At 39.7% G+C, this 14987-nt stretch overlaps 2 protein-coding genes across 2 annotated transcripts; both read left to right on the top strand.

Annotated features, from left to right (window-relative positions):
- The first annotated feature begins 115 nt into the window (after positions 1 to 115).
- Positions 116 to 2789, top strand: LOC120014760 (eukaryotic initiation factor 4A-I). The gene is made up of 7 exons (XM_038866811.1): positions 116 to 272; positions 355 to 403; positions 495 to 632; positions 1398 to 1631; positions 1891 to 1930; positions 2020 to 2117; positions 2564 to 2789. Exons 1-7 carry the CDS (start codon positions 211 to 213, stop codon positions 2579 to 2581), a joined length of 639 nt encoding a protein of 212 aa, XP_038722739.1. The 5' UTR covers positions 116 to 210; the 3' UTR covers positions 2582 to 2789.
- A 2545-nt stretch (positions 2790 to 5334) lies between these two features.
- Positions 5335 to 7466, top strand: LOC120015540 (protein DETOXIFICATION 49-like). The gene is made up of 2 exons (XM_038868011.1): positions 5335 to 5792; positions 5891 to 7466. Exons 1-2 carry the CDS (start codon positions 5550 to 5552, stop codon positions 7244 to 7246), a joined length of 1599 nt encoding a protein of 532 aa, XP_038723939.1. The 5' UTR covers positions 5335 to 5549; the 3' UTR covers positions 7247 to 7466.
- The last annotated feature ends 7521 nt before the right edge of the window (positions 7467 to 14987 follow it).

Below are 14987 nucleotides of genomic sequence, written 5' to 3'. Positions count from 1 at the left end.
TCATCCGACTTCAGCAATTACTTATTCGCTCACGCCCCTCAGTCCTCTGCTCTAGTGCTCTGTACTCTGTAGTCTGTACATTGTTGGACAGGATTAGAAAAGAATTGATGAGGAAAATACGTAAATACCCTCGGAGGATTATTCCCCTACCGAGCAACATGGAAAAGCACCTCTTATTCTGATCAAAGAAACGAAGTGATTTTGGAAGCCATGGCGGCGACCGATGCGATTGAAGCACCATTTTCCCCCTCGCAATCGCCCTCTCAATTCGGGTACTGTTTATTTACATACTCAGTTACCGATTTTCTTTTCCCTGATCATGACAATAGAACACTAATCCGTGGCTCGATACAGTCAACCACGCCACTTCTATGTCGCTGTGGACAGGATCCAATTCAAGATGGTATCCTTTCCTATCTCAATTAGTTTCTTGTTTTTCATATGTTGAATGAAAAATCGGCTGATTATGTGTGAGATCGTACACGAATTTGCAGGAGACATTAGTAGAGCTGTTGGGCGTGGCAGGACACCGCCCTGGCCTGCCTATGGTGGTCTGCTGTAGCTCGCGCGATGAGCTTGATGCTGTCTGTTCCGCAGTCTCCAACCTCCCATACATTTCATTGGCTTCTCTGGTATGCCTTGCCCATTTCATCGAATTGTAGATTTCATTGGTATGCAGTGCCAAATTGTTGAAGGTGATGACTGTGGTCATTAACATTGATTTGATTAACGTCCCTTGGCAGTGTAGGATGTTGACTGTGACTTTAATTGTATGATGCAATTCCCCTCTCTAGCTATAGTCCGGGGAATATAGTGAAAAGGTCATCCCTTGACTCTATTCCTTCATAAAGTCATCCATTGCGGGACGGTAGGAAACTACTTCTTCATTCAACTGTAAGCAAAAAGAAGAGAAATTTCCCTTAGGGTTTCTTGCTTGCTCTGGAAATTTGGTTGTCCTTCCCTCATGTCATAGCTTATTTGGGTCTACATGGACCCATGTCTTCCTTGGTATTCTATGACTTTGATCCATGACCCTCTATTTGCATATCTTTTACGATGTCAATCTATCATATATTAAGTCTGACATTAGGAATGTGGTTTATAACTGTTTAGTTATTTGTTTGGCGGGAACTGATTTTACCTGACACTGAAATTAAAAGTATTGTCAGTCTTAGGGCTGAGCATATTTAGAAGTCAAATCTTAGTTTCAGGCTCATCCAATGATAACCTCCAACTGACTTTCTATTTTTCTGGGCTTTTCCATTTTACAATTTTGATTGAATAATTCTAGTGTACATCTGTACCTACAGTTTGAAGCATTGGTAATGTTAGATTTTTTGCGTTTTCTTTTCTGAAAATGCCCGCTAATATAGATTGCTTATCATTACTTATGCCAGTACAGTGACCAATCTGAAGCAGAACGAGCCCTTATTTTGGAAAAATTTCAACAAGCGACGGTGATGTGGAACCAAAAGGTCATCACTCAGTCCGGTGATGATGGTAAAGTTGAAAAAGATGAGCAGAAATCTCATATGATAGTCGTAACAGATGCCTGCCTGCCACTTCTTGCATCCGGCGAGTCTCCTGTATCTTCACATGTTCTGATTAACTATGAGTTGCCAACAAAGAAGGTACTGCTCCCATATGTTCATTGTTCACAGGCTTAATACCTTTCTGATTGCATGCAGCGCTCTTATGCAGTAAATTTTCAATTGTGATTTGGTTGTGGTTTAACAGTTCTCTTTTCTTGGTTTAAGCTTCACTGAAGACATTTTAAATGTTGTGAGTTGTGACTGTTTTCCGGTGTCTGCTTGCATGCGCATTTCGTTATTATAACTGCTTAACTTTCGTGCTATCCTGCAATTTTCATTCTATTATGCTTGCTCGCAGGAAATATATATGAGGCGCATGACAACGAGTTTGGCAGCAGGTTATTTCTCTTGTCCATTGATGCGATTTTGGTCGCACAATTGAGTATTTACATTGACATAATAGCTCCATTTAAACTTATGCTTGCAGATGGGATTGTAATCAATATGGTTGTTGGGGGTGAAGTTGTAATTCTGAAAAGTGTTGAAGAAAGCAGCAGCGTTGTTATTGCTGAGATGCCTATAAATGTGAGTTTGTTGCTAACTTGTTGTTCTCCTAAGTTATGGTATAAAAAAAATTCCCATGCACAAGGCTGGACAAGCGGATGTACACAGACCTTACCCTCACATAATATGTGGATAGACTATTTCCAAAAGTGAACATGCGACCTCTAAGTTACATCCCTGCAACTCTACCACCTGGCTACATGTTCGCCTAAGTTATGGTTAGACATAGGAAGGTTGCATGGAAGTATTTTACTTAAGAGTTCAAAATGGCCAAACTATCACGCTTGCACTCATTGACAAGGAGTTCATCTTTTTTACTTGAGCAGATAAAGCCCCAAAATATGACAACATTATCTGATTGGAGCTGCTTTTCTTGTCCAACTCCTCTTTTGTAGTTTGGTTTACTCTTATTTTCTCTTTCAGTCACTCATTTTTTACCTCACTTTTCTTCTTGGATGATGTTGCAGATCTATGAAATATTGTAGATATGCTTCTCTTCTACCATGCCAATGGACACATCATCGAGGACTTCATCTACTGGACATTTTTCCACCGATTGTACTACTTTCACATGATTATGATACAAACGTGAGTAGCTGTAACAACATATATTGGCATTTATTTCATTATTTTAGTTATGGGCCTTTTCTCCTTAAGTTTTTCTTTTTGTGAATCAAATGATTGGTTTGACAACATACGAACTTGTGGACCCAATGATAGAGTTGCAGGAGTACAACATAGCGGTTACAGATTCAATTCAGCTTCCACATATTATGTGGGGTAAAGTCTGCGTACATCTTGCATGTCCCCAACCCTGGCCATTGCGGAAGCCTTGTGCACAGATTTTTTTTTACCTTTTTTAAAATGATTGATTTGATAGCCAAAATGATTTAATTTTAGTTAGCTGGGGCATTCCTTCAAATTTTGTAGGAAGGAAGAAAAACTAGATCAACATGTGAGGTGATCAGAAAACGTATACAACCTGTGTAAATTGAGGGGAACCCTTAATTTGACTCCACTACTGTCTTGGAAATAACTCTATCAGTTATTGAGATCCGTTGTAGTACCTCTTTAAATTTTTAGACTTGTATGGAAACAATAAGGTAGCAATCTAACTGGATTATGCTTATGCCTGTGATTGGCAATTTTTTCACCTTTATGTAAAGCTTGCAGGCAAACGATAATCTGACTTACTGAATACAATGCCTTTTATATTTTTATAAAATTTCCAATGGGATGGTTGTGTTAATCATTGCAGAATGACCACCTTTTGGAATCTCCATGCTTCAGTGTATGTTTGACAAATATTGAAAGATTGTGGTACCTAGAACTTCAAACTAGATTTGAATTGGAAAATCTAGAGCAATTTATATGAACCTGAAATGCCTGTGGAAAGAGATTGTCTTCCCAGTTGCGTTTTGGCATTTGCTGCTAATGATTATATGTTATTTCCTCATAACTTACCTTTGAGCTTCGTGTTTTAACTTTTAATGGCATTGACAAAGATCTCTGGTTGTAGCTTGATATAGTTTGCAGCTTGACTCTGCTCAAGCAGAGGAATGATTATCAGAAGTTGTGAATGGCTGTGTAATTTCAGCTATATGAAGTTTCACTCGCACTTCATATATTAACGGGAATTCCTTCTGTTACTCCTCTGCTGAGTCCCGAAAATACTTTTAACTATTTATAAGTTTGGTTGAGAACGGCCATTTCAGGATTCAGGTGTTATATGGCTCCCTCTCTCTCTGTGTGGAGGTGTTATGTGACTCTTTTTTTATTTTCTTGGTATGGTACGAAAGTGAGCCCTATCTGTGACTGCCCATCTTTCAGGTATATATGCCCATGCTTCATCTGCTAATTAGCTAACAGAATTTGACATTTTCCCATACAGTAATACCTTCCAAGCTTTTCTTAATAGGTTAGCGGAGAGATATTTCCACCAAATCGATCTTGAACAATGTGTGTGAACTTGGATAAAACAAAGAAAGGCATCCCTTATCCCTATCAAGTATCAACTACTTTTAAATGTAGTATACATGAATCAACAGACAAGTGGATACCAAAGATGGAAGCTTTGGATGATCTGGAGTCAAATTATTGAGAGTAATTGACAACTCTTGCTACTAGTTTCACGTGAAGTCTCATTGCCTTGTGTTTGCTCATTCTGGGTAGCTGACAACTCTTGCTACTAGCTTCACGTGAAGTCTCACCGTCTGTGTCTGCTCATTTTGGGCAATATACCTTCAAAAGGTTTTATACCACTAATTGAAAGTTTTTATTCGTTCTTTACATGGACAAGTAGAGCAAGTCCATGCCATGTGTCTCGTGGAAGGGAAGAAAGGAGACAGGGTAGACTTCCATCATTGTTTGTGTATTCATTTTGACGTTATGTGTTTGTTGTATAATTTAGAGGGTCTGTATCCTACATCAGGTTTTTTTTTTTTTGGGATGAACATGTATTAATTTTAATGTTGGTTAATTTAGCGTGTGGGAGGATTCAAACCATTGCTGGATAAATTCGCTGTAAAACCAGTTGGCATTCAACTTTTTGCTTAAGGAATGCTTTTCACAAGTGAAATTTGCAAAGTCATTTTAGATACTGGTATTCAAATTTCAAATGATTGTTTCTTTCGCATTGACAGTTTGACACTTGTGGGGGGGTTACTATCAACTGCACACAAATAAAACAAATTCAAATGCTGTTGTTTTTCATCCACTCCCACTCTTTAATGTAACAGTAAATGTACTTTCTTATATTTTATGTGCCATATAATGAAGTTATGAAACGCATGAGTTATTCCGCCGAAGTTGTGCTAAGAATTCTCTCTTACCCATCAATCAGAGAAGACCATATCTGCTTTTGTACTTCGACACGTACGGGATTCTTACAGTGCGTATCTTTGTGTAAAGTACTTTTGACAGTTTTAATACCAGAACTATATTACAGAGCCATGCATGTCTTGAATGGGGCACGTGGCTATGAGGAGCACACACGTGCATATCAGCACTGACACAGATGAAAGAGACCCAATTCATTAATCTTTAGTAAAAGGCTGCCATGAAAAGCAACAGGTTGGTTAGTTGTATTGGGGAGGTAATAAAATCTTAAGATGACGTATTGACAGCTTTCTATTCTGGCATTTTTGGTGGGGTCTGCCAGCAACAGGAGTCAGTATTCACAAGGCAAGGTCTTTCTTCTGTTGTGTGTACAGACTGAGAGTTCAGACGAATCCCACTTTATAGAAAACGACGAACCACCCGCATGACCACCTCTCCTTATCCTACTCCCCACACTCGTCCATTCCTCACCACCAAACCCTAACTAACCAAACCCATTGAGATTTGAGAGGGGAAAAAAGTAGATATTCTAGAAGAGAGAGAGAGAGAGAGAGACTTCACCGGGTTACTTAAGCTGAATATTATATATGCAAAGAAAATTAAAGCGGTGTGTGCATGTGTGTATGCAAAGAAGATAAAGAATGTTCTGCTAACAAATCTCAATCTTTTGAGAAAGATATCAATACCTATATATTGTGGGTTGAAATGAATGATCATGCAATTGCAGTTTCTACTCCCTTGTTATTCAGTGCTGGGTATATAAAATCCTCACCTCAAGAGAGTGCCAAGGATGTACTGTCACATGATGAAGATTATCTGTGCAGCCAAAATCAAGAGTGGCGGCCTACACTCTCACAGGTTCGTTAACCATTCTTTTGACCTTTGATTCATGGGGTTGATGGGTCATCGTCAAATTAGTATCTGATTCTCTCTTTCAATTTATGCTAACCTCCCAGGTGGTGGAAGAGATTAAACAGCTCTACAAAATAGCCTTCCCTATGATCATCACTGGCCTTCTCATCTATGGTAAATCAGCAATATCAATGGTGTTTATGGGGAAATTAGGGAAAGAGGCTTTAGCAGGAGGGTCTCTTTCAATTGGAATAGCCAACATCACTGGCTACTCTGTCCTCTCTGGCCTGTCTATGGGCATGGAAGCTATTTCATCTCAAGCTTGTGGAGCCAAACAATGGCCTTTAATGGGCCAAACCCTTCAAAGAACAATCACAATTCTCATCTTATCCTGCATTCCCATTACTCTTTTGTGGTTAAACTTTGAACCCATCCTTCTCTATTGTGGACAAGATTCAATTGTCTCATCTATTGCATCTACCTATCTTGCATTCTCTCTTCCAGATCTACTTTTCCAATCCTTCATCAACCCTCTTAAGATTTACCTAAGAACCCAAAACATAACCCTCCCTCTCATGTTAAGTGCCGCTTTTGCACTCTCCCTTCACGGCCCCATCAACTACATCCTTGTTGATCATCTCAGGCTGGGAATTAAAGGCATTGCCATGGCAGCTGCATTGACAAACTTCAATCTTCTGGTTTTACTTCTTCTCTATTTATGCTTCTCAGGGACTTGTAGAAAATCATGGCAGGGATGGTCTCTCCAATGCTTCGACGAGTGGAAACCAATTCTCGGTCTAGCTATACCCAGTTGTATCTCTGTGTGCCTAGAGTGGTGGTGGTATGAGCTGATGATAGTTCTCTCGGGACTTTTAACAAACGCCTCGGATGCGGTCGCTACAATGGGAATCTTAATTCAAGCAACCTCGCTAGTCTACATTTTCCCATCTGCGCTCGGCCAAGCCGTATCAACACGTGTAGGTAACGAGCTAGGAGCCAGACAGCCAAGCAAAGCCAAAACCTCATACATAGTTGCACTCTTATGCGCCATTTTCACGAGCTTCTTCGCCGTGTCGTTCATTACAACGATGAAAAATACGTGGGGGCAGGTTTTTACCAACGACAAATCGATACTGTCTTTGACGGCGATGGCTATGCCGGTTGTGGGTCTGTGTGAGATCGGGAACTGCCCGCAGACCACCGGTTGTGGAGCGTTGAGGGGTAGCGCTAGACCAAGTCTTGCTGCCAACATAAACTTGGGTTCGTTTTATGGTATTGGATTACCTCTTGCAATCTTAATGGGCTTTGGTATGGATATGGGCCTATTGGGCCTGTTCTTGGGCTTGCTTGCTGCACAGATTGTTTGTGCCATTGCAATGGTGATGGTTCTGTTCAGAACTGATTGGATAAAACAAGGAAACAGAGCTAGAGAGGTGACTGGTATTGACACCAAGCAGTAAAGATTGAAAGAGAGTAAAGCCCATTACCAGGTATATATGAATATGATGGTTGGTTCTTGGTTTCATTCCTTCCCCATCTCCACTTCCTCATGAGTTTATTTGTTGAATTTTTGTAAAAAGGCTCTCATTTGGGCCATGGGTTTTGCTTGATTTGAAACCCAGAATTTAAGCCCATTAGTACAGTAAACAAACAAAGCTTCGACAAGCAGCTCGCATTCGATTTCAGTAATTTGTATATATATAGATGTTAAGTAGTCTATACAGCTATATATTGCAGTATATAGTAGCTCTTCACTTCATCATGTCAAAAGAACATTTGAGCTTTTCTCAAAGTCCATGGCCTATCAAAGAACTCTTCACTAAAACCAATCAAATCCCTCGATCAAAGGTGCGGACAGAGATGGTGATGGTCTGATTTACATTGATGAATTTTCTAACACGATGACAAGAAACCATGAAGAAGTTGTCTTAGAGCTTTGGTTGTTACTTAGTTTCACTTCGTTTATGTTTATTTTCTCAACCAAGACAATTTTAAAATGGTGCCCGAGAGTCCGGACAACTAAACTCCTGTCTGGACGGTAACTCCAGAAAATGCTAAACTAGCAACATCCTTTGTAAGTATTGAGGCCTTGAGGGTATGAACTATAACATATATCTGCAGAGTCTAGACTGCTCCATGTTAAATCAGTTCAGTTCGTATTCGCATGTTGTTTCTGTGTAATTTTTGTTGTTTGTTACATGGGCTTGAAGGGCCCAACTTGTGATTGTTAAGACTTAGGACCGCCTTGCCACGACTGGCCCAAAGAGGGTTTGTTTGAAGCCCAAATTATGGGGTTACTCGGCCCAAGTTAGATTCCAGCCCACTAAAGATGGGCTTTGAGCCACTTCTAATGATTTGTAGACGCAACTAACGGTGTCATATCAACAATGGACATTAATAAAAAGGAAATTTGTTGGTATATCATAAAATATAAAAGAGTCCAAAGCTTGTGTCGATGAGATAGGAGACCAAAGGGGGGACAGTGAGTAAACCTACACTAAAGCCCAAAACCTCTTCCTCTACTGACTCCAGTACATCACCACACCGTCCAAAACCCAAAAGTTTCTCTCTTTAAAAGAAAAGAGAAAAGAATAAGAATTCTGATTCAATCTTCGGGTTTGACTGGTTTCTTGTTCAGAGGAAATGTGTCGCAACCCCATTTGCCTAATGAATTCAATGAGTTTTCAGCATGTGAGTGACAGCCCATGTCCCTTAGGTTCAAGTTAAAATTCAAGTCTTCCAATTATTCTTCCCTTTTTCCTTCTTCCCTCGCACATGTTGGCAGACTTCACTTAGTTATATATATATTTAAGATGCCATTCCTGCAGGAAAGATTAGGTATGACCCATATGAAGAATTATAGATCCCATATTTATCTTCTAACCTAAACATTCATATTATAAAAAAAGATTACTTAGTAAACTCCAATTAGTGGCACACTTATTGGGAGTCTTTTGACCTTGCCAACTGGATATTTGTTTTTCTATAAGATACTTGGTATCTCTAGCTGCTTGTGCACGTACTGGTATGCATTAAAACAACCAAAACAGTACTGAACAATAGACCAAATTAATGCCTATCATGCATACTCAATTTTGCTTTGGCATTTCCTGCATGTCTATCGCCCATCATCCACTATCACTACCATTTAAACATCATACATACATACATACATACATACAACAAAGTGGAGCCTGCCTCTTATGGGTGTTGAAGGTTGCTAGGGCTCTCTCTTAAACTCATACCAAGCATTTTGTTTTTTTTTTTGTTGTTATTTAGGTTCTCATTCATTCTCCTCAAATAACTTTGAAGCAGTGTATGACTTGTGAATGTGATTAATCACAAATTCAAAATGAATATATTCATCACACACCCCATATGATTCTAAACTCTAGCCGTCAAACTTACGCTCATGTAAGTTTTTTCTTTAGTTACTAAGAACAACACTATACAAGTTTACCATTTGGACATTCTATATGAGTCTAAACTCTGGCCGTCAAACTCACATACATAGAAATTTCTCACTTGACAACAAGAAAAGTTAGGTCAAAACCCAATGCGTGGCCACAAAGTGTATTGCTTCCAGTAAAAATCGAACTTGAAGAATTGAAGGTCACTAAAGATGATTTTTTATTCAATAATAATAAACTCAAGGATACATGGCCTCTTTAATAGCCCTTTGTACAAGACTAGGAATTAAGCACGGTGAATCAATCACATAATTACAGGGATCACCTCTATCAATTACAACTAATTATGGACGATCTCTATCAATCTAATTACAACTAATTAGGAGATAATTATGGTAATCTGCAACACTCCCCCTCAAGTTGGTGCATAGATGTTTTGCATGCCCAACTTGTCTACGATTCCATGGAAGGCTTGACTTGATACAGCCTTCGTAAGAATATCAGCTAGTTGATCTTGGGACCGAACATATGGAACTTCGATAATCTTTGCTTCCAGTTTCTCCTTAATAAAATGTCTGTCAACCTCCACATGTTTTGTTCGATCGTGTTGAACAGGATTATGAGCTATATTACTTGCTGCCTTATTATCACAGTATAGTTTCATAGGTGATCTTGGTGAAATCCTGAGTTCCTGTAGTAAATTTTTTATCCACAAGAGTTCACACACACCCTTGGCCATACCTCTGTATTCTGCTTCTGCACTAGATCTAGCCACAACTCCCTGTTTCTTGCTTCGCCATGTAACTAGATTTCCTCCAACAAATGTCAAGTATCCCGCTGTTGATCGTCTATCATCAATTGATCCAGCCCAGTCCGCATCAGTATAGCCTTCAACAGATAGAGTATCTCTCACAGTGATATCTGCATATCCTTCAATAGACAATGTATCTCCCTTAGTGAACATGATCCCTTTTCCTGGAGAAGACTTCAAATACCGTAATATCCGTAGTACCGCACTCATATGCTCTTCACTTGGAGAGTGCATGAATTGACTAACCACACTAAGAGAGTATGCTAGATCAGGCCTGGTGTGTGAGAGATACATCAATCTCCCTACAAGCCGCTGATATCTGTTCTTATCTGCTGGAACCTGATCTGGGAATGTACCCAACTTGACATTTTCAGCTGCAGGTGTATCACTCGATCTACAGTCCAACATGCCAACTTCACTTAATAAATCTAAGGTATATTTTCTTTGTGACAAGAAAATACCTCGTCTAGATCTTAGCACCTCAATTCCCAAAAAATACTTTAAAGGTCCAAGATCCTTCATTTCAAATTGGCGAGCAAGATAAGTCTGCAAAGCCTTTCTTTCAGCAGCATCATTCCCTGTTACAATTATATCATCGACATATATAATGAGCACAGTGATCTTGCCTCTATTATGTTTTATAAAGAGAGTGTGGTCAGAATTGCACTGTCGATAATCAAATGCCTTCATCGAACTTGTAAATCTACCAAACCAAGCCCTTGGCGATTGCTTTAACCCATATAGTGATTTTCGCAACCTGCATACTTGTTTGCTACCTTCCACCAATAAATTACATCCTGGAGGCAACTCCATATAGACTTCCTCTTGGAGATTTCCATGTAGGAAAGCATTCTTTACATCAAATTGATGTAGTGGCCAATCAAGATTCACAGCTAATGATAAGAGTATTCGTACCGTATTGATCTTGGCCACTGGTGCAAAAGTTTCTGCATAATCGATCCCATACGTTTGACTATATCCCTTAGCCACCAGTCGAGCTTTAAACCTCTCAATTTCACCATCAGCTTTGTATTTAATTGTGAAAACCCATCTACATCCAACAGGTTTTTTTCCAGCGGGTAAATCAACCACCTCCCATGTTGCATTTTTTTGAAGAGATTTCATCTCTTCGTTCATTGCTTCTTTCCACCTGGAGTCTTTCAAGGCCTCCTGCACACTATTAGGTACATGTATAGTAGATAATTGATTCACAAATAATGCACATGCCTTTGATAATCTATGGTAGGATACATGATTGTTGACTGGGTACTTGGATGTAGATTTAAGAACGGGATCATAGTGGACTTTAGGAATGCCTCTTGTGGTGCGATTAGGAAGTGTTCTAAGTGGAGGTTCATGAATTACCTGAGATTCGGTCACCGATGATGACTCATGATGAGGGACAGAACTATCAAGTGGAGACAATTGTTGTTGTGGTACTATAGGAGCAGCCATATTATGTTGATCACACGTTGGAAGCTCAAGTGCTATTGACCCATTTGATATATCAATTGTTCGGCTAGAGGACTGTAAATTCAGATCATGAGTAGGTATATCAGTAGGTGCAGATTCGGGTCCAGCAGGTGCAGGTTCGAGTTCAGCAAGTACAGGCTCGGGTTCAGTAGTTACAGTAGGTCCAGGTTCAGTACCTATGATTTCAATTGGATATTGAAGAAACTGCAAGTCAATATTTTTCTCCCCCTGACTTGTAGTAGAGCCAGCCGTAAAATACATCTGGTGTTCATGGAATTCCACATCCATGGTAACATATAATTTCTGAGTTGGTGGATGATAACAGCGGTACCCTTTTTGATGAAGACCATAGCCTACAAAGACACATTTGATGGCACGTGGTTGAAGTTTATGGCGTGCCGTATGTGGTATGTGCACAAAAGCAGTACACCCAAAGACTCTGGGAGACAAGTTTGGTGTGGATGGTGAGGACAAACTACGGTTCAAGGTTTCAAGGGGTGTTTGGAAATTTAAAGTACGAGATGGAATACGGTTTATCAAGTAGGATGCAGCGGTAAGTGATTCGCCCCAATAAGTAGGAGGCATATTGGCTTCAAACAAAGTGGCATGAACCATTTCAAGGAGATGTCGATTTTTTCTTTCCGCAATGCCATTCTGTTGAGGGGAATACGGGCAAGTGGTTTGATGAACAATACCATGGAGATTCAAGAATTGCTTTAGCTCATGATTGATAAATTCCCCACCATTATCAGTACGAAGAACTTGAATTGACGTCTGATATTGAGTGGCAACCATCAAGTGAAACTGTTTAAAGAGAGAGCAAACATCTTGCTTTGTTTTCATTAAACATACCCAAGTCATGCGGCTATGGTCATCAATAAAAGAAACAAACCATCTTGCACCATTCAGGGTTGGAATTTTGGCAGGGCCCCAAACATCAGAATGTATGATCATAAATGGCAAAGAACTTTTATTCAAACTCAGCGGAAAAGAAGCACGGTGGCTCTTTGCCAATGCACAAACTTCACATTTTAACAACGATGGAGAAATATCTGAAAACAACTTTGGAAATAAATGCTTTAAGTAACCAAATGAAGCATGTCCGAAACGCTTGTGCCACAACCAAAGTTCGGAAGATGAAGCAGACGTCTGATTAGTGACTGAGAAAGACTGAGCTAAAGCACTTGAGCCAGTTGGTGCAAGATCAAGATAATAAAGCTTCCCTCGCCTAGTACCACACCCAATTGTCCTCCGCGTCTTGATGTCCTTGAAGACACAAAAATCAGGCCAAAAAATTACCACACAATTCAAGGTAGTAGTTATTTGAGAGACAGATAACGAATTAAAGTTTAGTGAAGGGACCACAAGAATGGAATCTAAATTGAGATTGTTCGGTAGAGAGAGAGAACCTTCACCAATAACTGAAGCTGAGTTACCATTGGCAGTAGACACGACATGTGTATCAGGGGATTTCAAATTAGAGATAGAATTGATATCAAAGGACATATGATCAGTTGATCCAGAATCAATAATCCAAGTACAAGACCCACTAGTAGCAGGATTGTCGAGAGACTTACCTGGGGAAGTTGAAACATGTAATGCAACAACATCTGGTGTAGATGATTCAGCTATGACAGCAGCAGCGGAAGCAGTATGCGCAGGCTTTGTGTTGCGCTTAGTTGGAGCCTTGGCCGGATCCCACCATTCGGGGTAGCCAATCAAGTCATAACATCGTGCCTTGGTATGTCCCGTGCCACCACAATGAGTACAGGTTCTCGGTGGTCCCGATGATCCAGAAGATTTATTACCAATCTCAAAACTCCGAGAGGTTGGCGTGGAAGCAGATCGACGGGTAGATGATGTAGGACGGCGGGCTAACATAGCCACAGAATCAGGTGTAGTCAGATCACCAGTCAGAAGAGTTCGGCGATTAGCTTCACGTCGAACATATGCATATGTGTGTTCAAGATCCAAACTTGGATCCATACGAAGAATCTCTCCTCGCACCTGTTCGAATTCAGCATCAAGCCCATTCAAGAAGATATGAATCCGCAATTTCTCAACAGATCTCTTGTACGCAACAATATCATCAGGATCATTCATTTTCACTTTGTCACGGTGATCAAGTTCCTGGAAAATTTCAACTAGTTCACCATAATATGTAGGAAGAGGACGACCCGATTGACGGAGAGAAAAAAAAACGTTGATTGAGAGCAAAGATTTGTGTTTCATCTGAACCATCATAGAATGCTTTGGCAAGAGCACTCCAAATTTCGTGAGCCGTACGGAGGCGAATATATCGCTTCATAATCTCGGGCACCATGGAAGTGAGTAACCAACTTTTAACTTTTTGATTTTCAGCATACCACTTGGAATAGGAAGGATCCTTTGCTTCAGGTTCGGGAGTGTCACCGAGAATATAATCCAATTTTTCACGACCAGCTATATGCATTTCAAGGATTTGGGACCAGACATCGTAATTGGTTTCCGTGAGAGTTATGCCGGCATTGAAGCCAGAGTTTTCAGATTGGACATGGATAATGGGAGAAGATGATTTGGTGGTGGGTTCAATTGGGTTGGTAGCCATGGTTTGGTATGATGAAATTATAGAGAGTCGGGTATTTGTAGAAGGATTCCGGTGATCGGAACTTGCTCCGATACCATGAAGAATTGAAGGTCACTAAAGATGATTTTTTATTCAATAATAATAAACTCAAGGATACATGGCCTCTTTAATAGCCCTTTGTACAAGACTAGGAATTAAGCACGGTGAATCAATCACATAATTACAGGGATCACCTCTATCAATTACAACTAATTATGGACGATCTCTATCAATCTAATTACAACTAATTAGGAGATAATTATGGTAATCTGCAACAGAACTCACAATCTCCAGAGTCAATACAATTTGACCTCAGAGAGATTTAACAATTAGGCTATCGCGTAAGTGATTGAATCAATTCAAACACCCACAATTACTTCAATAAAAGTATAAAATCATAAAAGAACACATACCTCCTATGACATCATCCATGTGTTAAAGCCACAAAAATTATGTTAGTCTTGTAGGATTGATGTTGATATGGGTTCATTGTTAAGATTGCTTAAGGAGTAATCCACATGTATTTTTTGTTTAAGTAGAAGCTTAAACGGGATCACGTGGTCCCTTCGTTCCATCAGCATCGCCAGCTCATTCACTGCTAATTGTACTTTCAAAGTCAAAGGTCAGTCAACTGGTCCAATGCATATATACCACCACCCTCTCTCTGACTCTCTCTACCCTCTGTCACAAACTCACAGTGCATGCCATTATCATTCAACTCATTTTAGTACTCTTTTAAAAATCGATATCGGAATTATACAGATCATGTTATTGATATGTGATATAATCGATTCAATTGACCGAGCGACACAGACATAAAATATATATGTAAAAGATAAGAATAGCGAAAATCATGTTGTTTTAGTGGTTAAGACTTAATTATAATGATGGTACTTTAAAAC

This window comes from Tripterygium wilfordii, chromosome 14 (assembly GCF_013401445.1).
Source record: "Tripterygium wilfordii isolate XIE 37 chromosome 14, ASM1340144v1, whole genome shotgun sequence".
Classification (NCBI taxonomy): domain Eukaryota; kingdom Viridiplantae; phylum Streptophyta; class Magnoliopsida; order Celastrales; family Celastraceae; genus Tripterygium; species Tripterygium wilfordii.
Note: the sequence above shows the minus strand (reverse complement) of the source record. Positions and strands in the feature narration are given on the sequence as shown.

Bases quoted from the DNA above. Each gene is read 5' to 3' on its own strand.
- LOC120015540 (XM_038868011.1), top strand. From the start codon at position 5,550: ATGTGTGTATGCAAAGAAGATAAAGAATGTTCTGCTAACAAATCTCAA. The intron at 5,793-5,890 runs GTTCGTTAACCA...CTAACCTCCCAG, and splicing joins GGCGGCCTACACTCTCACAG to GTGGTGGAAGAGATTAAACA.
- LOC120014760 (XM_038866811.1), top strand. From the start codon at position 211: ATGGCGGCGACCGATGCGATTGAAGCACCATTTTCCCCCTCGCAATCG. The intron at 633-1,397 runs GTATGCCTTGCC...TACTTATGCCAG, and splicing joins ACATTTCATTGGCTTCTCTG to TACAGTGACCAATCTGAAGC. The intron at 1,632-1,890 runs GTACTGCTCCCA...GCTTGCTCGCAG, and splicing joins ATGAGTTGCCAACAAAGAAG to GAAATATATATGAGGCGCAT.